Genomic DNA, 23,390 nt, shown 5'->3' with positions numbered 1-23,390 from the left:
AAGGGTGGAATCAATTATGTAGCACGTCTGAGTGTTTTAAAGTTCACAGAGCAGCAGTGTTGGCAGCTCAAGTAGCCTGGAGGACCTTATCAAAAAGTATAATAAACAATGAAAGGAGAAGACCTCACACCTGCCGGGGGAGTTTTGTATCTCTCTGTTGGCTGGCTGGGAGGACCCATCCCTACAGCGTTCACAGCAGACACGCGGAAGCGATAGTCGATGTGGCCGTGGAGTTTGAGGACGGCAGAGTTGTGGTTGCCCGGTACTCGGAGCAGCTCTTTCCAGTTGCCTGGCTCCCACTTGCTTTCCTCGTACTCGATAATAAACTCTGATGACAGGTATAAAGACAATCAGAGCAGCCCCTCACCGCTGTGGTTCCTGCCAAAGGATCACTTATCTAACCGCTAGCTGTGCAGAAAGCTCCTCAAACCCTGCTCTAGGCTTGTAGATTCCTCAGGGAGACTAATCATAATTCATGCTTCAGTGAATCGACAATAATTTCAGATTGTACAAGATGATACCAAACAAATCAATTTACATGCAGAATGATGCCCAAAAATGTAAATGTCGTATTAATCCCATTCACTGCAAGGTGCACTGATTCACTGTATGCGCTGACACACGCACGAGCAAATATTCCTGTTTACCTGTGGTTGAGCTGTTGTGATCGTCCCCGGGGATCCATTTCAGCTTCACACTTTTGCTCTTGTGTTCAGACAGTGCCAAGTTCTCAGGTGCATCTGGGACATCTGAAAATCATCACAACAGCATGGCTTTGGAAAATCACAGACACATCAATCTCTGCAGCAAGGAAAGGCCAAGGGAACAAATGTTCAATCAAATCACCCAGAGAGTCAGAGGATGTGGAACGAGCTACATCGCTGTATTGGCTGCCACAGCTTCTTTCAGACTCGAAGATGTCAACAATATCTCAAAAGGGCGACTGTCAGACACCGCGCTGCACTAATAAAGTCATGGTCTGCATTTTCTTGCTCTGCTTTTGGCTTCCTGACATTTTGATCCCTTCATGAATGTGCCACACATTAATGTAGCAGCAGGGGTCTCTGATCCTTTGGCCCGGAGCAGAACAGAGCGCTCGTGCGTCGGCTCACCTAACACCATGATCAGGGCCGAGGCCGTGTCACGGTCCACTGGAGTCTTCGCCACACATGTGTACACGCCCTGGTCTCCGTGGCTCGCATTGACGAAGTGAAGAATACCATCCTCCACAAAGTATCTGTTGACAGAAACATGGAGACACAATATTGATTGACAAACCTGGGAAGTGAAACGACTTTCCGGCTGGGATTAAGGCTGCAATGCTGTAAATACATTAAAAAATAAATAAATAAATAAACCAAATTCTGGATCCTACCTTGAATTCTCGGTGTAGTTGAGGTTTATCTCCATATCGTCTTTTTCCCACAGGAGCTCAAAGTCGTTGCTGAAGGACTCGTCGTACTCTGCCAGGCATGAGAGCTGGGCCGTGGTACCTATTAAGATCTGCTGGTCCTCCGGGGCCACGACTATTCTAGTGGGATCTTCAACAGCCAGGGCCGTGTTAGTTACATTTCAAGGACTGTGAGTGACTGCAAACCTTTCTTACTGGTTAAACTGTTTACCTTTCACATACAGCATGGCGTCGATGGCGGATAATCCCTCTGTGTTTTTAGCCAAACACGTGTACTGTCCCTTGTCGCCTTTCTCTACGCTGTAGATCTCCAGCGACCCGTTGTCATGAACGGTGAACCTGGGTCCCTCCACGGATTCGGAGGAGTCGTCTTTGCTCCTGGAAAACATTCAGGAAAAAAAAACGAGCATAAAGTTACCACAGGTCAAATTAAATATAAACAAAACTAAATGAATAAACACCACACTGGGGGAGCACTAAAGAAATTAAGAAAAAAAAAAACAAAGTTGCTGAATAGAACATTGGAATTGAGTGACAGGGCTACTTTGGGCTTGTTTTGGAGAAACAGACACAAAAACAGGCTGTATAGAAAAGGGACCGTCTGCATCGACTGGTTGAGATCTACTGCTCTCTGCTGGTGTATCAGAGCCAGGAGGAAAATGTGCACTTACCAGGAGATTGTGGAAGGAGGAGAGCTGAAAACCTTGCAGTGCATCATCACTCCCTTCCCCTCCACGGCAGAGTAATCCTCCCCCTCCTTGGTCAAAATCATGGGGGGCAGATCTGCAAAGACCAGCGGCAAGCATCTCATCATCAATCTAAGAGTTGTTAGAAAAGCACAGTGTGTATTCCACCATGAAGGAGAACTAGGTGTGGCTAGTCAAACGCAGCACGGCGCCGGGTTTGCAGTTTTAAAACCTGATAAAACAGAAGCGGAATGAGGAAGATAATTGTGGGTTAAATGAGGTGACAGCACTGTTGCCGTACCTGTGCGTTAATTGCAGACTCCTTTGTTTAAAAAATTAATTAATTAAAAAAGTGATGCAGCTGTCAGGCTGTCAGAAATGTGCAAATATGAAAATGGAATCAAAGCGGAAAACAATGGAATAATGAGTTAGCGGAGCGAGCGCACCTTATCAGTTGTAGCCAAAGCCTCCCATTAAAATGGTCTGTCTCTCCTAATTGTTTACAAAGGCAGCAACTGGGACTTCACATTCAGAGAGTGTCCAGCTTTATTAACTCCTGTGTCACCGAGAACAAACTCCCCGCGTTTGCACAGACTGACGGAAAGCGACATTCTGTCTTTTGTTTATCTGCACTTGTAAAGCAGCACATGTTTGTCTTATGGCACCGGAATCAGTATGGAATTGAGGGGGGAACGTGTTAGCATATAAATGGCAGGGAACAGGGCTTGTCGCTCCACAGGGAGAACCGCTAGCCTGAATGAAGGAGTACAGCTTGTAGACAGCTCCCGTTCCCTGGGCTCTCGCTGCTTTATGGGCATATGCCAGCATCAGCGCCAGCTCTCAAGCTTGACACATCAGTCAGCAGTCTCCCAATGACTCACTGCAAAGTCTGACACCGACTCACAAACACTGTAAAACAAATACTTTGCATGGATCGTATGTTCTTGTACTTGAGGAAACCCTGGTGGCGAAAAGGAACTGATGTTTGGCGGAGACGAAAGCTGTCGCACTTACTCATTATCATGATGTTTGCGTTGGACAGAAGGGTCCCGTGTCTGTTGGAGGCCTCGCACTGATAGACTGCACTGTCAGAGGGTTTGGCGTTATGTAAAACTATGGTGTCATCAAATGCCTTCCTGTTGGTCGCTGGGGATTCTGTAATAGACCAAAGACACAAGTGAAAAGCTTTACATCGTCACTATTAAAACAGTAAAGGCTCAAACTCAGCCGAAATGTTCTCAACTTTTGCAGCATTTCCTACTTCTTATTGCCACTTTACTGGCTGCCTGTGGTCCAGTCATCTTTAAACTACGTCTCTGCCTCCCTCCTGACACACACTGCTGTCCATTCACTGAATTATGAACTGTACTTTGTATCTTGCCCTTATAATATAACAGCTACCCAAATGGTTCTTCTGCGTGCTTTGACTAATTTAATGACTTGTTAAATTACGTTCATGAGTGTGTGATTGCTGTCAGTGCTTGAAAAAGTCCATCTCTACTTTCCCTGAAGGTTGTGCTGCGTATTACTGCCCGCTAAATATCACCTACATCACCCACAATGCAGTACAAGCACACAGTTCAAAAGGAGATTCAAGTGTGTTATGCTAGGCACAGCTAAGGCAACCTTGAGCCTCTAGCTCTTCTTTTTTTTCTTTTTCAATCTCGTAGTCTTCAGCCCCAGCTGGCACTAACTCAAGTGACATCACTTGGAGAAATCTATCAGACTTTGCTGAGCTTCCTCAGGAGCCACAAAAGGCTTTACACCGCGCTGGAGATCCGTGGTAAATAAAACATGCTAAAAATAATTCTCCTTTCATAATTCTACATCAAAAGAAATACTTTTAAAGACTTTATCGATTGCTAGTGGTGGTCAATGATAACCTTGCTCTCCCCAGGACTTCTCACAGCAGAACCGGAATTCAACAAACCAGTGATGTCCTGACCTTTTGAAAACCATGTTTTATTGACTACTTAATGGTACGTACAGTAACAGTGAACTACTGTAACAGTAAGTTAATATGAATATAACTTACACATCTTGGCTTTTACCCCTTCTACAATCTTCGTCTTGATTGCCAACATGGAAAAACATGTAGCTACTACTGTGGCGTCCCAGTAAACAGAATTAAATCATCGACAGTATTTCACCTTCATCTTCTATTGAGTATGACAAAAATAACATTAAAACTTTACCTCTGCTGTGTGTGACACTAACCAATTAATATTAAGGTAAAGTTAAAACAGCCTGTAGCTGCAGATGAGTGTTTGAAATAAAGAAAAATAACTGAGGACGGAAGTATGTTTGAAGATGCTAATATGTCAATGAAGGTCATTCGCAGCACCTTAAAAATATCAAGAACTTAGGGGGGGGAAAAATACGGCACATTCAGTGTTTCTGTCCCCTCAGTCGTTTCCTGTGTCGTGATATTTGTTGTGGTGAAACATAACCTCGATCGGTCCGAGCTCCCAGCTGCTAACGCTTTCACAAAGACCGTAAACGTTAAGCGAGTTTAGCATCAAAAAATCATCACTCTGTGTTGTTTTGCTTCGAAAATGCCAAGAGAACGTACTGAAGAAATAACTGATTCAAGATTTATTGTGAGTATTTTACTTTTTGTGAGTATTATCCACTTTTTTCTTATGTTATATGTTGTTTTAAAGAGGGGAAAGAAGTTTTAAACTGTCCAGTCATCATGACTAGTTTAACACAGTGAAGTGAGTTTAAAGTCAGAGTGTTGTTGTCGACTGACCCTGCAGGGGTACGCCGTTCACCCTCCATGTAGTGGCGGGCTGAGGAGTCCCACTGGCAGAGCACTTGATGAGCACATCGGATCCGATCATACTGAGCTGGCTCTCCGGCTCAGACAGCCACTCCGGAGGCTCTGGAAACACACAGTCAGCATGATGTTATCAGACTGAAGAGACTCAGTGTAATGAAGCCACCAACTGTTTACAGAGACACGATCACAGGCGCAGTTATGCAATATAGGTTATTATATGGTGTTCAGTACAAGTGAATGCTGCCCTTACTGGCCATGACACACAGACATCGTCTCTTCGGAGGCACCTCAGCTACCAACTGGCCAGAATCAGTCTCAACACAATGTAGGTATTATCTGTCATTTTCTTTGCTTTGGAAATGTTCTTCTCATAGTAATGTTTTTCACAGGACACTGAGGTTATCTGATGAACAAACAGCTGCACAAAGTCGGTCTGGTAAAGGTGTTGTTTTTCTTTAGGTGGTGATTTGGAATAGTTTTGCATCTACAATAACATGCATATAACTATAATAAAAGTGAACACATTTACTCAAGTACTGTACTTAAGACAGGGTTTTAGGTATTTGTACTCCAGTGCATTTATTTTCAGATTAGAATTTCAAATTCAATGATTTGTCATCTAAGTGGTGGTCTGCAACAGTTTTTGTCTCAAAAGCATCTAGTTTGATTTCAGATAAACTGTTTAGAGATGCACTGAACTTCTAAGTGGGTTTCATTTTATGTTTTTAACCCAATAAATTGAAATTGTCCAATATTTCATGAAAAAAAAGAGAATAGATTGTAGAGAAACAAAAAATATGAAGACAAATTTGTGTATTTTTTTCTCATTTTGCCTGCCTTGTTCATCTTCATTTGGAAGATCAGTAATCCTTGGCTTGGGAACCACTAGACCCAACAATATATAACATTCTTAGAACTAACTATAAACTAATGCAATACACTTAACTGTATAATAATGGTATAATGCCATAATAATAAAAACACTCATGTACACTTTCCTAAGCACATTTCTAAAAGCAGAACTTATACTCGTAAGGAAGCCATTTAAAGCTGTTTCACACCAGAACGTTGTTGTTGTTACCTTCGACTGTTACTGTGAAGTAATGGACAACTTCTCCGAGTGGGTTTCTGGCCTTGCACATGTACTTCCCGCTGTCTTCCTGTTCTACTCTTGGCACGATCAATAATTTCCCGTGACTCTCCAGTTTTGCTTTCACGGGAAGCTGATGGCCTATCTTCACCCACTCGACCTGTGGAGTTGGACTGACGGGTGCAGGAGAAATAATGAGTGTCCGAAATAGTCAGACTGCTTACACATGAATAAAACTGACAATGACATTTGTTTTAAAATATAATAAAAGCAAATGGCTTATTCTACAATCAGATGTCAAATCAAGGCAGTTAATTGTGTATTTGTAGTTCTGTAAGAGAAGGAGGATAAATAAGGAGGCGTTACTCACTATCCTTCAGCGATGCACTCCAGTTTCAAATCCTCTCCTTTGACCAGCTGTTTCTCTGATTTGCCACCAGAGGGCGTCAGAAGAGAGGGTCTTCTCTCCAGAATTGCATTAGCTGAGAAAGCACATTAGAGAATTAGACAGAGGAGTAGAAATCAGTGGTGTATAATCACACACCTGCCTTGTGCACACAGGTGTTAACACATAGCACAGAACTGCACCGTAAAATCTGGAAACTTACCACCCTCAGGACTGTCACTTTTTCCTGAAATGGAGATGGATGAAACCAAAAAAAAAGACATTGAACATGAGGACAATGTGGATGCATCATGACAAACATCACCAAGATCAAAATCACAACATAAAAACAAGAAGGTGCACATAAACGAGACAGCATGACACTGGGATGGCTTTTGAAGTGCTGCTGTGAACGTGGAGATCCGTGAACGTGCTGGAAATGATCAGCAAATCAAAGTTTGCATCACGCTGGTTTGAGCGGCGAACGGAGCGCAGGTGAAGGCAAAGGAAGCTGAAGCAACACCTACTTGTCTTGACTATGACAGACATGGCGTTCTTCTGAACAATGGTTCGTATTCTGGGGAAGGAGGCGAAGCAGCAGTAGTCTCGCCTGCTGTCCTTCTCCACCGCGTGAGAGAAGTAAAGGTCTCCATTCAAGCCCATGGACACCCTGTCGTCCTGTTCGATGTGCTGGAGATCTGAGCACAGGAAGACGGTGGTGAGGGAAATAAACAACCTCTGTTTGAACAGCTCCTGGCCGAGCACCGCACGGTTCAGTTTTCCTCTGTTAAGCAGCAGTGGAAGCTTAGCGAAGAACATTTACTCAAGGACAATTTAGTCTGTTTTATAGCTATAGCTGCTGTTTAATTTTCAGTAATAATAATAATAATGCAATGTGTTTCCTAAACTTTGTGGCGATGGCAGTGGCTCCTTATAATATGATTCACGAGTCCATGAATTGTTAGCAGCTACACTGATTTCCCTTCTAAACTTCTCATGTAGGTTGAAACACTGAGGCATGAAGGCGTTGAATTATCCAATGTTTCGCAAAAATGAAGCAAAGATTAGAGAAAAGTCTAAACAGATGTACAATCTTGCGAAGCAGTGTACATCATTAATGAGCTCAGCTTTATCGTAAAAGGCTGGGAATCACTGGTATAAACTCTCAAACTGTAAGTAAAATGAGTTTAGTACCGTTAGAACCCAAACAAAAAACAAAAAAACAACAAAAAAACTGTCTCTAAAGGCTGTTGGGGTGTCCGTTGTTAACGTATCCTATGCTAAACTAAGTTAATGTTAAGTAACAAGTTGATTTTGCTTGCAGTCCAGTTTTACTCCACAAATGACGACACAACTTGTTTATTCTTTCTATGTGTACAAGTGAAAGTCATTTTCATATATTTTCATAGATGTGTTGCTGGCAAAACGAATCGTCTTTGTGTCTAAGTTTTGTCAGCAGTCTTTGACAAAGATGGTAAAAACAATAATAATCATGTAGTGGCTCATTTTAGCTCTTCAGTGAATCCATACATGAAAATTAAATATTCAAAACCCACACTTCATATCAGTGGCGTTTGAGGGGTTCATCAGTTCAGGAGGTGAGACAGAAATTCTTTTAAAAAGCTTATTACAAGACCATAACCTAATTATAACTGAAACTTTATTAACAGTGATTCTAAACACAGCATGCCATGACTGAGAATAAATTGAACACAAATCATTTTCAATTCATCACAAACATGTGTTATTACTTACTGATAGTCATCCAGTAGATCTGCAGAGGAGGTATACCTTGAGGTGGGTCGCATTTTAAAGTAAAAGGCTGACCCTCCTCCACGACGACAGGATCAAGTGTCTCTTTAGGGAATTTTGGAACATCTAGTAAAAAATAAAATAAAATCTACAGTAAGTAAATGATGTGAGACATGCATGAATAAAACAAGTTGCAGTTCGTCTCTCCTCCAGAAGATGGCAGTAATATTATTCTATGTGGAGCGTGTGTTTTCTGAGCATTCAGTAGATTGATTTCTGAAGTGTTTTTTTTTTTTTTTTCCACTTCTTGGCCTGCAGAAACAAACCAGACATCACCACTACTATTGTGCACGGCCCTGTCACGACTGCTGGGCAGCTGAAGCCCAGCCAAACTCAGTCAGTCCCCTATGGAGTACATTTTCTTTGAGAATTTATGTAACTGTGCTTGGGAACAAAATGAAAAATGTAGCAAAGGAAATGATGGACAGGTTTGATCGCATTCTACGCTTTTTCTACCGCAGAGTTATAGATGAGATGCTGCGAGGGGTGGAGCTCTCGGGAGCCTCAATGACTTTCTGCCACGTCCAATACAATGAAAAGCTCACAATGGAGAGGTTCGGTCATTACGCCGGGTTGCAGGTCCTGAATCACTTTGAAAGCACTGTAACACAGCACCCCACACACACATATGCGCTCACAACTCACAGATGCAGGTAACTCACTGGGCACAATGAACTCAATCTCCTTCGATATGGCGGTCCCCAGTTTGTTTGAGGCGAAACAGCGATAGGCTCCCTGGTACTCTGTAAGGTTCCCATTATTAGGTATCACAAAGGTCCCAGAATTCTCTTCTTTCATCAGGCGGGGGTCTAGAGCGGGGTCGAATTCCTGGCCATTCTTCGTCCATCTGAATCTACATAAAGAGAGCCAGTATTGAAATGTCAAAGTGCCTCGGCTGAGCTGCAGCAGCCTGCTCATTTTTCAAAGTCCCAAATCAAAGCGCCCAAATGCAACATGTTGATAGTAAAGTGTTGTTGCTGTTTATTAATGATGTCTGTTTGGCTGCGAAACAAGCTCTCCAAGCCTCTGCTCCTCTCATCTGAAGTGATGCAAGGATCAGTACTCACTCTGGCTCGGGATTTCCTTTGGCTTCACACGTCATGGGGAAGCTCTCATCAAAGGGGAAGGCAATGAGAGAGCTGGGCGACTGAGCCGTGATGGTGGGCAGCTGCTCAACTGGGCGACAAACAAACAAGAAAAGCATGAAAATGTGATGTGCAACACTGGCCTGGATACAGAAAGCCAGTCAGAAGTGTGTCATATCCGGCATGATACTACAGCTGTGGCTTCCAACCTTTTTTTGGCTCGTGACCAAGCCTCATTACAGCTTTTATGGCCGTAGAGTGGGGCACTTTAAAGCCATTTGTACTCCTCAGACTTATTAAGTTTAAGGGTTTTAATGCAAAACGACCTATACTGAAAACTTTGCAATGATGGCTCTCAGAGGAACTGAGCAAGCCTCTTGGATGAGAGGGGAAATAGCTTCGAGAAATTAAAAGAGAAGTCAAGTTGCTTTTGACTCTACACAGACACTGGCGAGTCTATTTAAATGATTGCAAACATACTTTTGGCATTTACTGAAAAGATTAAGGAAATCTCAAACTGTACCAGCGTCTCGTACGTTATCAGAAAAAAACATTGCGACCACTTAGATTCAACTTCGCACAATTTGAGGGGTCTCGACCCCCAGGTTGGGAACCACTGTTACTGTACACATCTATCTGCAGACATTAAAACAATGACAACAACTTCACTCACATCTGTACAATTACATCTATACAGGTGATAGTTTGTGAATGAAGGGGATTTTGTTAGTTCGATTTTATTCTGGCATTAAACTTAGCCTCATATGGTTTTGATGACAAAGTTGTGAACCCGTGGTGAGGATGGAAAATGTACAACAGAGCACTAATAGTAATGATTAGGTGTAAAGGCAAAGAGGATGCCAGAACACTCGTGTTATGGAGTCACAACTGATGACACATGAGATCCAGATCCAGCACGTTTATCTATGTAACGTGGATGCTAAGCTCGACAGCGAGTCAGTCACTAATACCAGCTACGGCACGGCAACGTGAACTTACTGTTTACGTGACCTAAAACTATATAATCCATGGCAGCAGGGGGAAAATAAACAAAACAAAAACAGTCAGCAGTTTGGGAATAATCCTGTCACAAGTATTCTCTACACACAACCCCCTTTTTAAACACACACGCGCGGCTAATGCTAAACAGAAGACCTAAATAAAAAGATTTTCTGACAGTGAGCCTAGAAATGCGTTTGCCTTTTCAGAAAACCTGTTTGAACTGTTCTTTATCAAGCCCTTAAGAGATATTTCTGAATAATTTAGAGGGAGAGGTTTGATATGCGTTTCCAAGGAAACTGGGATACACGCAGATCCACCGACAAAAAGAGGCACAAAAACCTGATTCAAACAAGATAATAGCTGTAAATATATTCAATTCGCAGAATGCTTGACGATTGTAACAGTTCTCTAAGGTGTTATTTGCCTGTAAATTATTCAACGCTGGGTTTTTTTTTTTTTTCCTGATAAAAGCACTTCAAGGACGAGTTCTCAGCGGATGAGTGTAGACAACAAATGGTCCTTTTCATATTTAACCTTTCCTTGCTTCATAATAATGTGCGTTTAGAAGTACAATTAGGTGTCAGTGTATCATATCAAAAGCTAACTTGTGCTAAATTGCCATCCGTGGCATTGCAATTTAGCAGAATGAGCAAAGCTGTCATCATTAACTTTAAGACAGCCTCCAGTGACAATCAAGTGTCAACTTTTATTAAAATGTCCGTATGGTGTTGTTTATACGCTGAACGGCACATTATGAGTGGAATTAGCAGTCAACACCATCGATGGAAGTGTTGAAATTGGAGTGTACCGATAACAGTCTCGAAAACATGGGTTTAGCCTTTAAGGGGTTTCATATGTTACAAATTTAAGGATCCAGTCCTGTCAGCTTGTGGGGTCGGGCTCCGGATCATTCTTCAGAATCGGTTTTCGGCTTGAACGTGTGTGGCTGAATTATTGCCACGTTACAACTTGCCGGAGGGGTTTTGCAATATTTTAGCAGAGTTGTAGGTGAGCTGGTGAATTGGAGATGCAGCCAAGCCAATTTAAGGCATGAAGGGATTATTTTCATGGAAAAAGCATCTGAACATGTAGCACAGAGGTGAGTTTTTAGGAGCTAAACCAACGACCGTAGAGGGACGTCAATGCAAATACATCCATTTTACTGATATCAAGTTGATTAAAATGTCTTTATAATGTTTTTTTTTTATTTAAAGACACTTTAAGAAACCTTTTCAGTGTGCATTTTCTGTCTGTGTGCATTTTAAACCATGTTAGCAATCTAAACCTGCTATAGCTGTCTTATAAGCCAGATGGAGCAGCAGAAACAAGTTGATATTGTGCACTGATTTCCACCTTGTAGCTTATTTACTTGTCTTTCTGGTATTCTGACGCATGTAAAATACAAAATACACTCTCTTATCTCTTAAACCTTGGACTCTGTTGATCCTGAGCAAACAGTGTACGTTCAGTTACACTCTGTAAGAGCAGCGAAGGATAAAAAAAACAGCAAAGTTGTGGCTAAATAGGGAAACAATGAGCTCACTATAAAGCTCCCTAAGGGCCAGTGGAGCTGCAGATTGAGCTGATGGCTCTTTGTAAACTCGTCACTACTTTTCTCATTGTTGCATTGTTTCACATCGACATGTGACACTATTATTTTAAAACTATAATATTACATTTTTCATACTGTAGTGAGGCTACAGGGGAAGTTAAATGTATTAGTTGAGTAAGCTGACAGTGTTTGACTGTATAGATTAAAGGGTTGGTTCACTAAAACCATAGGAAAAAAGGGTTTTCAATAATTTGTCACCATTTATTTGGGGGAGTTTGGGTTTTATCCAGATTTTGAGATATACAGATTTAAGCCTCCACTATACAGCGGTGAACATAATGTTGTTTGTGGTGCTCGCCGCATTAAAATCCACGTCAAAGCTGTTTATGTAGGTAATCCGCAAAATTATATTACCTGCCTCTTCAACAATAACAGTCGCTGCCACAACAGGGGACCACCCTGCATTCTTACTCAAAATGTGTGAATTGGTGTTGTGCTGTAGTGCAATCAGGCCCCACCTTCTAACGGGATGTCCATGGCCGTAGTCGCACGAAAGGCACAAATACAGGTGACCACAACCAGCGCGGCGGCCAGTCCTGGGCTCCTCTGCAACCTCATGGTTTCAGTGTAAGATCTTAGTTGTTCTCAACAAAAGAGTGCTCCCCTTCACGTCCTCAGTTCATTTCTCTGGTGCGCCGAAGATGCGGTACCTGTGAGAGCAGCACAGACAAAAAAAAAAAAAAAAGCCCATGAATCCAGACAGAAAGGCAAACCCCCAAACACAACAAATCCCTCGTGAGCGGGGAGCCCCACTGCTCCCTGCTCAGCCAGGCATAACCAGGCGCACCGCACATTTTCATTTGCATCAACAGGGAGTGTGCACTAGTTCAAATTTTGCTGCGACAAAGAAATATTCACATTAAAGTCTCTTATCATCCCCCTTCCCCTGGGACTCAGATTGTTTTGTAGTCTGTGGAACTGTGCGGCAGAAAGTGTGTTTTCCATGCGACAATGGAAATAAATAAATAAGCAAATGAGGGGGGCCTGTGGATTTATTAATGCATGGCAGATGTTCAACATTACTGAAGGAAAGAGGCATTTCTTCTGAAAAACCGAGCCAAGATTGAAATCAACATCAAAATTACCATCAAAGTTGGGCCGATTTAATCGCTGTGGAGTTTTGATCTGTGCCTGCATGTTTCTGATAACAATGACTCAAAGAGATTATAAACGCAGCCGCAATTTTATCTATTACTGCAGCAAATGTTGCTGCCTGAGGGGCAAGAGACATAAAAAAAAGCATACATAGTTAACAGTCAGACGGAGTAAGCTGTAAGCTCACATACTGACAGACTGCAGAGTACAGAGCACTGGATCATTGTCCAGCAAACAGACCAGAGTCTGGACCATAACGAGCACATGATCGGTCCAGAGTCAGAGTGCAGAGCCAGAGCAGGATGGAAACGAGCGTACGGGAATGTGTATGGGAATTCTTATGTCTTACAGCAGTGCTCTGTAAACCCTCTGGGGTGTCAGTTCATTAGTCTTCCTCGTGTTGGCTGTGACCCAGCTCAGCAGGTCATGCCGGAGTAATTAGCTCCACAGCTAACATAGCCCATAACAATCAAAACAGAGAGATTATAGCAAACAATTGAAGTTGCGGAGAGATGTGAAATCGTACGGTTCTACAGGGAGTCTTAGTGGCTTTCATGTAAAACAAAAACGGTCCAACACGCAAGCAGCATCGCGAGGATAACGTCCAGTAGTACAAACGGACTAATTAATGTCAAAGAAGTGTGTGTTGTGAAGCAGACTTAATCAAGATATGAGCAGTACAGTAAGTAGCGCACGCTTAACCAGCTGTGCAACGTCTGTTGAGAGCATGAGCTCCACAATGGTGCTCGCAACTGACTCTTAACAAATTCAATAGGCGACTCCGAGGTCAAACGCCTGTTCAGGAGATGTAATTGAATAATTGACCGCAGAACAAAGGAGTCGATTTCATTCATTCGATGCGGGCTTGTTCTCAGATGAACGTGCACTCTGAACTTTTCAACCGAGCCTCAATGGTTGAGAAGTAATGGTATTAACTCTGTCTGTGACTGAATACTGGCCTTTCTGAACCTACTCGTGACCTCCGGCCCACCCACCTACAGCATCAGGTTGGAGACGTTAAGTGAGCTGCGCACGACATACATCCACCTCACTCAATCACAATTCAGCGCGATTGACTTTCATACCGTCTGCAGATTTGTGTGTCTGAGTTATAAGTGAACGAGAGAAGTGCTGGAGGCTTTCCTTTGTTTTATTCTTTCCCAGACATGGTGATTTATGTTGCTAAACTCAGATTAAAATCAAAAGGTAAAGGCTTTTGCGCTAATTGGCTTGTGCTTTGTTGGTAAGATTGGCCTGGTTAAGAGGGGAGGGAGGGGTTACAACGCCCAGAAGGGAATGCGTTCTCATTGTCTTATTGTGCCGGCCAAAATCCTTTACCAACCTAAAACCACCTTAGATGGATTACACTGTTCAAACTGTGCCTTCTGATTTAATTTGTTCTCCCCTCGTTAAACATTTATTGAGAACCAACTCGGGCCATCTGGCTGAGGGAGGTCCACTCAGAGCTTAACTGCTGGGAGTGATGATGTCTACATTGAACTCGCAGGGTATGGTGCCTATTGGCCCTATATGATGCACGGGAGAGGGGGGGGCCCTACCCTCAGGCCTGCCTGATTTACAGGCCGCGGGCTGTTCTTAATCCCCACCCCTTTCAGGAGCGATCACACCAGCCTGAGATTGATGAAGCTGGCAGGAGGTTAAAAGCTGCTCACTGTGGGAAGGCCGGTCTGAACCCTAACCTTACTTAGCCAAAGCTCAGAGGGGACAGAAGCTGTGCGGCGGACGGAGCACATGGAGGGAAATGAAGCAATGTGGGCCAAGTGAAATCTGCTTCTGTACTTTACAGAACTCTGCATGTGTCTGATGTAGAGGGCTGCCTGACAAACTTTTGTTCTTTGTCAACAAGACCAAACTACTTTCCAGTGTAGACCAATTTGACACCAAGGCACTGTAGGCTAATCTTTCTAATAATCACTAATGCCCCTGTCACACTAAGAAAATAATATAAAAAATACCCAGTTGGTTGACAAATTCCTGACTTTCCCAAATCTTGTCATGAAGTATAATGTGGGTTCAAAGCTGCTCCAGTGCAATATATCATTTTTCTTCATTAAGACAAGACAAGATCCTTATTTTTATTAGTTTGTTTGCCCAACTTTGCACCTGCTTTTGCTATTTTAACAGCAAAGAAATGGTGCCGATAATGGATGCAACTAAAGATTGTGTTCAATATCAATTCATCTGACAAATATCTTCCTGACAAATCATTTACTGTGCAATATATCAACAAAAATGAAGGAAATGCCCACGACAATGCCCAAGATAAAGTTTTCAAATTCCTTGTTTTGCCTGACCAACTGTCCAAAACCCACAGATCATCTAATATCCGGTGTCTGCCGGTGCTTACTTTAGCTACACCACCAACATCTGGTTACCTCTTTTATCCACGACAGCTCTTTACTTTAAGGCTAACTGTTAAACTGTCAGATTAACAAGAGAAAAAGTTTCCTCAGGGGGAGTGTTTGTCTCTTCTTTAAGCAACAGAATGTGTTCGTCTGACTAAACCAACCTCGCCGCGCTTACTGAGACAAGTGGGTTTCTGTGATATGATTGTTGCCATCTACGGTACAACTTTCCTATTGAGAAAATTCTCCATGGCAACCAGTGTTTACACCACTAAAGTGCTGCTGCTGCACCTTAATTCTCTTGTTAGCGCGTTAATTCTAAGAGTCTTTCTCCACACTACGGTGTTGTACACTTTATCACAGTGCAGCTTTAATGACTTTACTTAAAGAAACTCTTCTGGCACACCTCCACGGTGCGACTGGCAAGCTTCTGTCTGTTGCTTGACTCCTATAGTTTGGCCATCTGGACTAGCTTCACACCTCTACTTTGACCCACAAACAAATGTACAAACGCAGTATAGAGCATTTAAAAACACACCATCACACACTGCGCAGACGCGTACAAATGTTTCAAGGAAAAAATACCACAGCAGCGAGCTGTTTCCTCGAGCATTCTCCACGCTTGTGAATATGTTGTTTGGTAACGGGGTGGGTCCGAGCTCAGCCATTCAAAGTTCACTACAGTAGGCTGTTGAGTTGGCACCATCTGCTCCTTTCTCACACAAAGACAACAGGCAGAGAAGTGTGGGCCTACTGTAGTTTAATGTGCACGCCTGTAATAGGATTAAGCAGATCCTCGTCTTGTCAGGCTGGATTAAAATATTCTCTTCGCTAAAGACCTGCGACGGGAAGACGGCGGCGGCGAACTCCCCTCTTACGCTCCTGATAATGCCTCCACACTGATTCCCATTTGATCATTCAAGAACAATTAAAACAACGGCCGAGCTGATTAACACTAAGCGGCAATTGACTCGCGTTGCTTCTGATGTGTGTAATGAGTGCACAGTTTAGTTTTTTTTTTTCTTCTTCTTCTAGCCGTCGTTTTGTTCTTTTTGTCCACTGAGTAGCTCATTTGGCTTGCAAATCTCACACGCTGTTTAGATCTCAGCGTTAAACTAAGCTTGTATAAACGGTAAAACTTCCACCGTGTGTTGGGGATTTTGCTCCTCTGAATTTGAAGCAGATCATAATCTAACCTTTGGCAATGATAAACATTATCAGTATTCTTCTAAAAGCTTGGCTGTGCAATCCATCCATTATTGAAACATTAGTGGTGGGACAAAAAAAAACAGAAACACGACGCCAAATGAGATTAGGAAGTGGGAGCAATATAAGATAATATGCTTGTCTAATTGAGATTTGGTTCAATTTTACTGCACTTCAGAAAGCATGACAGTTCAATTATAATACCATTAATATTTCAGGGGTCTACGGCCGGGCAAAGCGGTGACAGGATGAGGATGGAGGAGGAGGAGGAGGAGGCTCGGGGTGGAGGAATGAGGAGAGGTGGTCAGGTGTAGAGGAATGAGGCTCGGTAGGATATGAAATGGCTGCACTGATGAACTGTGGGGTTTGTGACCCCCGTGTTCTATGTGAACTAATGAACAATGACCCTCGTGACCCTGCGTGAACTCGCTTCACCTCAGAGAGAGAGGGGATCTACTACATATATACTACATATGGCCTCCAGCGACCCTGCAGAGCCTTACGTAGCCGCGTACGCTGCTACCTGCTGGCGAGCAGACACTGAAGAACACAAACACACTTCATCTAATTCATTTCACCAAAGTGACAACAAACACCTGAAGAGGTTTTCAACCACGAGAGGTTTTTTTGTCTTGTCGGTAATATGCGTCTTTCTAAAAGCCCTCTGTTCTTTTATTTTTATGAACAAAAGAGCATCAAGATTCCCCCCAGCCTCTAATTAGCTGCTCTTTTGTGTGTCTGAAAGCAGTTTGTCTCAGTAAAATATGAAGGGCTGCTTTTAATGTTGAAACAAAATAGGAATAAAAAAAAAATACATGGAGCATAACCTTCACTAGTCCTCATATACAGTAGAAGCTTAACCTTATTCCTGCTTCGGATTATGACTTTTAATTATAGCCCGTTGCATAATTTATACGTCTAATGAAAACACTTAAACTGATCGCCAGAGCGTGTCACGTGCCATGATCATAAATCATGCAGAATGCGTGTGCTATTTATGCTAAAATCACATAGCAGATAGTCCTTACACTGACCTGTTAATATGTTTAAAGCAAAAGAAAAGGTTTTTAAAAAATGCTCTGCACCTGTGTGCATCACAGCTTACAGCCTTTTTTTTTTTTTCCTCCCCTCTTTTCCCTCTGATCTCCCTCTCTTTGAAGAGAGTGCCCCCTTGCCCAGGACAATAATCACATTAGCGTGTGATCCTCGCTGAGTAGCCGGCAGAGAGATGAATTCGCAAGTTGGACTGCAGGGACTGGAATATTATTTTGTGTGAACTAACACAGCGTGGTCCCCTCCACATTCATTCACTTCTTCTGACTGATGCTGGCAATTTCCCCAGATGAAACTGTGCCAAAGCAAGACATGATCGATGGCTCTTATATCCCAAATCCTTACCTCCACCAGACCCCCGAAGCAATTTATTTCTGCCAACAACTAGGAATTTTTGATGTCCCTACAGTGGCAGGAAAACTACATTTTTATAGAAACACCTTTGCTGCTTCATCCGTTTTTTAATCCCTTCAGGTGTCTCATATACATACAGTCAAAAGTGATAATTCCAGCCTGTGAAATGGGAGGTTTTCTGCTCGCTGAAATTCACCGTTCGAATTTCCTGTTCCGTGCCGGAGTGCGGCATCTGGACAGCGTTACCGTGGGTAAGCTGTTTGACACAGCTGTCGGATATGTGGCCCAGTTGCTGCGCCTCTCCATCGCTTAATAGGGTCGAGCCAAGGTTGTGTTGAGACAAATTGAATGGAATGAGCTCGAGACCAGACACTCAAGATTTAAGATTTTCAAATATGACAAGACAGAATCTTAGTATTTACACTGGCTGCTCATCAACTATAAATGCCACAAGAATAAAAAAAAAATGTATGAACAGAGAAGTCTAAAAAAAAAAAAAAAGTGTCATCAATCTGTCATTTATCAAAAACTGGAGCTCTGAGCTTCATTAGGACTGACTGGCCTTGGACACACTTCTTTTAAGGAACTAAAGTACTGAAAGCGAGATGCTGCCAAGAACAACACTTCTTCTCAATGAATGAATGAATGAATGGATGAATGGCGTGGTAAAGGAAACTAATCAGAGGTCTACAGTGATGCACCTAGAGGTCAGTGTAAAAGGCATTACTGGAATTGTTCTATGCCAGCTTGATGTAAACTTGCCTTGGCAAGAAGCGAGGGACAGACTGAGCTTAAGCGGAACGTGGAAACAGTCTGTATTTGTTTAGCGAGCGCCCTGGAATCATCCTACCAGCGTGTACTGTATCTGGAGCCTGTCGCCTTTTTGACCCGGTGCTGTTGAAGACTTCCTGAAGTTAAAACAGTGCACAGTGGAAATATGGCTAAAAATAATTTGCATATATAATCAGAATGTTGCTGAAGTTATGTGTGATCTTTTTAACCTCTGCATGTATTCATTCAGTCAAAAAGCCAATGTATAATAAAAATGTTAACAAACTGGCAGCCATCCATATGTACAGCTCCAACCTTCTACCACGGCTCATGTGTGTCAATGATGCATCTCAATAAAGGAGACAGGAATGCCTTATGAAGAAGAAGTCATTGCCGTTTGTATGACTATTAATTTCTTCTGTGACTATTATTTTGAATTGTAGAGTACGTACATAAAATCACAGATATAATTTGGCTCATGCTTGACAGTTGACAATGACAAACCCATAAGAAAACTACACCATAATGTAGCACCTTCCTGTTTATTCTACAGTCACTTCACCATATGAATTAGACCATCCAATCTCCTGCACGTGGAAAGGCCACAACATTAACCAGCATGTTCTGCAACACCTTTACAGACATCCTCATCTACAGCAGGGTACTTACAAGATATTACTTCATGCTCAGTTCTGGTCCCCATGAGAGTTGTACCGATTCCTTTCCAGGTATTAACATCCAGAACAAAAACTCTTATTTCTGTAAAAACAGAGAGAGCCGAGCCTGTTCTATGTTGTGTCATGCGGGCTGGAGACGAAAAGAGCCACTGTAGTCACATATGTTGCCAAAGCCTTTAGCTTGGCAAAGACGCTCATTAAGCCACTGACAATCATTCCCACAAAGCCCGATCTGAAGGCTATTCACCGGGTGTGTACAAAGGAGAGTGGAGGAATGCTAGTCCCATCTTAGCCGTCCCCCCCCTCTCTCTCTCTTCAGCGTCATGAAAGATGTCTGCTGCACCTGAAGGCTCAATGAAAAGTGTTTGTTTGTAATGATCAGCTGTAGAAAGAATACGAACAGTATCCTGGGTGGGAGCACAGATCGCCTGCTGTGTGAAAATCTGTTGAGCTTTGCTCCTGCTGCAATCTTCTTCTGTCAGCCAGTGACAATCTACTTAATTGCTAATACTGCTGGAGATTGTCGCCCAGCATTAGTCTGGCATTGTTAGAGCCTTTGAGGAACGTCTCTCTGTTTTAGCTTCCTACAGTATGCACATATTGGCCAAAGGACCGATGAATTTTCACATTTTTTTTTCCTCGTTTCTGTCTAGATTCAAGTGGACCTGATTGTTCCACGCTGGTGAGCAGAAGCCCAGCACATAGATGGCCTCGAGTGGAGGCTGGGGGGACGTGTCAGGGGAAAGCTCAGTGTGCAGAGACCGCTGAAACTGTCGATAAGAGCCTTCCACCATCCCAAGAAAAAAAAAAAAAGAAAAAAGGCAGTCTCTCTCTCCCACGACACACGAGGGGGAAGGGAGAAAGCAACCCCCCAGTCTGGATGATGTATGGTGTGGACCCTAGTCAGAGACGTGGGTTTTAACGGGGAGAAAGGCAGAAAATGAAAGGGGGGAGGAGGGTCATGCTTGAATTATGCTGATGTGGGTCGTAACTGCGGCAGAAAACCAACCCAAGGCATGGCTGCTTCTACGGAACACGCAGCCACAAATGACAAGGTTGTTATCACTCGGTCCTAACAACTGCTGACACTTAAGAAACGGTGAGACGCTGCACCTTTATGGGGCTCGACAGACATATTTTGTAATATAGCAGCTCCGTATGGGGATGTTTAAATATTTTTACTTTTGCTGGATTTCAACCTCGTACGACGATTAAAGGGCTAATTGTCCGAATATAGAATAAAAAGTATCTTAAATAAAACATAGTGTTTTTTTCCTCCTCATCTGTCAGTGAATGTGTTGAAGTGACCAGACTGGTTTTTGTTTTTTCTTATCTGGCTTGAGGTTTCCATTTAACAGATTGGGTTTAAAAGGCAAATGATGAACACTCTGAAGGAAATGCTGATACTCTGAGCTGCAATGTGTGTGTGTGTGTGTGGATGGGGGGACACTGGGACACTGGTCTTTTCATAATGAGTGCAGTCAGCCAAAGTCAGTAACTGAGAACACTCACACGCCTTTGCAACGCCAGCGCCAGGCCCTCAGAGCCCATAAGCACTCTTTGAGCTACAACAGGATGGAGCGTCCATTATGACCACACAAACAGAGGGAAGCCTTATGAACTTTGCACAAATGCTTAGTGCTCCGGGGCTGGACAGCTCTGGAAGCCGGGCGAGATGGGTTGGTACCGGGGCGAGCTGCCAGTTCCGAAAAGCTTAGTGTTCATGCACTCGGGGCAGACAAACCTGACATTGTCCTGGGCACTGCCCCGGGGAAAGCCTCTTCCCCTTTCTCTCCGACACTCCGGCTCATTCACACTTCCAGCCCAGTTGACTCGCTGATTTAGACATGACTTACAGAGGCAAGAAGGCAAACATTTATTCACACTTTGAACCAACTGTTAAAATGCTGTAAAGAGAGCCAAGGAGGAAGTATAAGCAAGATCATGCAAATCTGAGAAACATAACTCGCTTAGCTTCTGCTGTCTCCATGACTCATCCGCACCTGACGTATCGTGTGTCATACGCTCTCGCTTCACATGAGTAGGAGTCATTCAGAAATTCAATTTATTTTAAATAAGATGCTCTCGCAGAAAACGCGTACAGCGGCTTTAATTTACGACGCATCTCTTATCTGTCTCAAGCAGCGATCGCTAAACGTTATCTGACCGCTACAAGATGGAGGTCTGCAGCCGTATCGTGTCGGTGGAATTAAAATAATGCTCTCTTGACCTGCTGCCCCCGCCGGGCAGGACAAGGTTGAATGAGAAGAAAGTAAAAACAACACCAGGCCCATTGAAAGCTAAAGCCACATCGCACCCCCACCGGCTGCTTTGAAAGCAGAGAAAGAAAAATGCAGGTGGTTACACCAGCAGTTCATGGCCCCACTAAAACCTCGAAATCTAGCTGCGTGCTCCCAAAGCATACGCTCATGTGATACCTAAAAATCTCCTTCAGCCTGTCAGGATAAGATAAACGCTGTAGCATTAAAGGGAGTTTTAAAAAAAATGAGTTAAGGCAGCGCCATCAATATCCCTGAAGGACAACCAGATTGCTGAGAACGCAATCTGGTTGACTGATTTACACTTTTCTCACCATTTGGCAAATATGCTGGCTGCACACAGAGTCAGGCTTTTAATTGAACTTTGGGCACACGGCCCATTTCACCAAAAAGTCGTCTGTTAGTCAGTCTGTCAAAAACGGTCAGTAAGCCTCTAACCTGGCACTCGCAGATAGAAGCAGGGCAACCTGCCTTTGGCTGATACCAAGTGCTGTATTCTGTGCACTTTGAATCAATATGAAAACCTATGCATTTATGTGTATGACTTTTTTTTTTACACGTTGTCATGGTAACAGGTGCCCCGTCTTCATCCTGATCACTTGAGCATTGAAAGTTTTCTTGGGTTGATGCGTTGCGGCTACGCGAGCATGCTTCTACGTTTATTTCAGGTCACAGTTTGGGAATGCCATCGCAAACATGCTGTAACTCTCTCTGAACTCAGCCAGAACCCGGCCATTGTTGCCAGAGATGTGACTGGTTGTGTTTATGACCTGTGACTGCAAATGAAAAACAGACAAAATTCCAGCGATGAAATTACCCACATTTATGTGCAATTCTCCATTATCTGTGACACTTTAATAGTCCCTCCAATTATTTCCAGATTCCTGTTGACAGCTGATATATTCGGCGCAGCACCCTACAAAGATACTGATCAAAGAACAGATATCTTAAAACTGGGAGAAAATAAATAAAAAAAAAGAAAAAAACATCTGAGGAGGGCTGAATGTATTATGTGGTTTTTGCGGTTTATCTGAACTATATCTAATGTTTAATTTTGTAATCGTTGTAGCTTAAGAAGTGTCTGCGAGGAAGTGTTAAGTGGCTCCAGGTCTTTCAAGTTAAGTTACACTCACATGAGATTGTGAAGGCAGAGCTGACAGCAGCACTGTGAGGACCTAGAGAGACGGTATCAGTCTGTCATCCAGCTCTCTCAGCCAGACTGCCGGCCGTCAGAGCATCACAGATGGTGCACTCAGCGATCATGGCAGTGATCAGGGAACCTCAACCACTGATTAGCACACCTACTGAACACAATGTGCACAACAACGTCTGTTCCATCTCTGGCTGCACAACACCTACAGGAAGCAACAAAACAGGACTTTGGACACTTTCTCTCTTAAAAAACTGCACAAAAGAATAAATTGATTTGTAAGAATTATTACAATTTGCAGAACATTCGCACGGCACAAAAATTATGCCATTAAAAGTTCAGTAAAATAGTTTTAACAGTAATTATTCAGCGTTACAAGAGTTTTGAAATTACCTAAATTGAATAGCAACCTTTTAAAATTAAAAGGTAAAGTTAACGAGATTATATGAACCTATTTCAAAAAAAAAAAAATGAATCGAGGAATTAATTTAAGCGCATCAAAGAGTTAATACTAGACCAGAATCAGGACAAAAGCAGACTGGCTCTTACATTTTCTTATCGCCTCTTCCTGTAG

General features: G+C 42.9%; 1 protein-coding gene across 1 annotated transcript in view; it reads right to left on the bottom strand.

Moving 5' to 3' along the window:
• Nucleotides 1-23,390, bottom strand: part of chl1b (cell adhesion molecule L1-like b) — a 62,459-nt gene that overhangs the window by 19,556 nt on the left and 19,513 nt on the right. The window contains exons 2-17 of the mRNA XM_008281353.1: nucleotides 12,324-12,515; nucleotides 9,234-9,342; nucleotides 8,829-9,019; nucleotides 8,110-8,232; nucleotides 6,882-7,052; nucleotides 6,578-6,601; nucleotides 6,340-6,451; nucleotides 5,961-6,142; nucleotides 4,850-4,981; nucleotides 3,112-3,252; nucleotides 2,083-2,194; nucleotides 1,623-1,789; nucleotides 1,376-1,541; nucleotides 1,113-1,237; nucleotides 648-749; nucleotides 131-328 (exon numbers count right to left, since the gene is read on the bottom strand). Of these exons, the coding sequence (XP_008279575.1) occupies nucleotides 131-328; nucleotides 648-749; nucleotides 1,113-1,237; nucleotides 1,376-1,541; nucleotides 1,623-1,789; nucleotides 2,083-2,194; nucleotides 3,112-3,252; nucleotides 4,850-4,981; nucleotides 5,961-6,142; nucleotides 6,340-6,451; nucleotides 6,578-6,601; nucleotides 6,882-7,052; nucleotides 8,110-8,232; nucleotides 8,829-9,019; nucleotides 9,234-9,342; nucleotides 12,324-12,423 (2,155 nt within the window). The 5' untranslated portion in view covers nucleotides 12,424-12,515. The remainder of the gene's footprint in view (nucleotides 1-130; nucleotides 329-647; nucleotides 750-1,112; nucleotides 1,238-1,375; nucleotides 1,542-1,622; nucleotides 1,790-2,082; nucleotides 2,195-3,111; nucleotides 3,253-4,849; nucleotides 4,982-5,960; nucleotides 6,143-6,339; nucleotides 6,452-6,577; nucleotides 6,602-6,881; nucleotides 7,053-8,109; nucleotides 8,233-8,828; nucleotides 9,020-9,233; nucleotides 9,343-12,323; nucleotides 12,516-23,390) is intronic.

The sequence above is a fragment of the Stegastes partitus genome, unplaced genomic scaffold, assembly GCF_000690725.1.
Source record: "Stegastes partitus isolate 25-593 unplaced genomic scaffold, Stegastes_partitus-1.0.2 Scaffold231, whole genome shotgun sequence".
In the NCBI taxonomy this organism is placed as follows: Eukaryota; Metazoa; Chordata; class Actinopteri; family Pomacentridae; genus Stegastes; species Stegastes partitus.
Note: the sequence above shows the minus strand (reverse complement) of the source record. Positions and strands in the feature narration are given on the sequence as shown.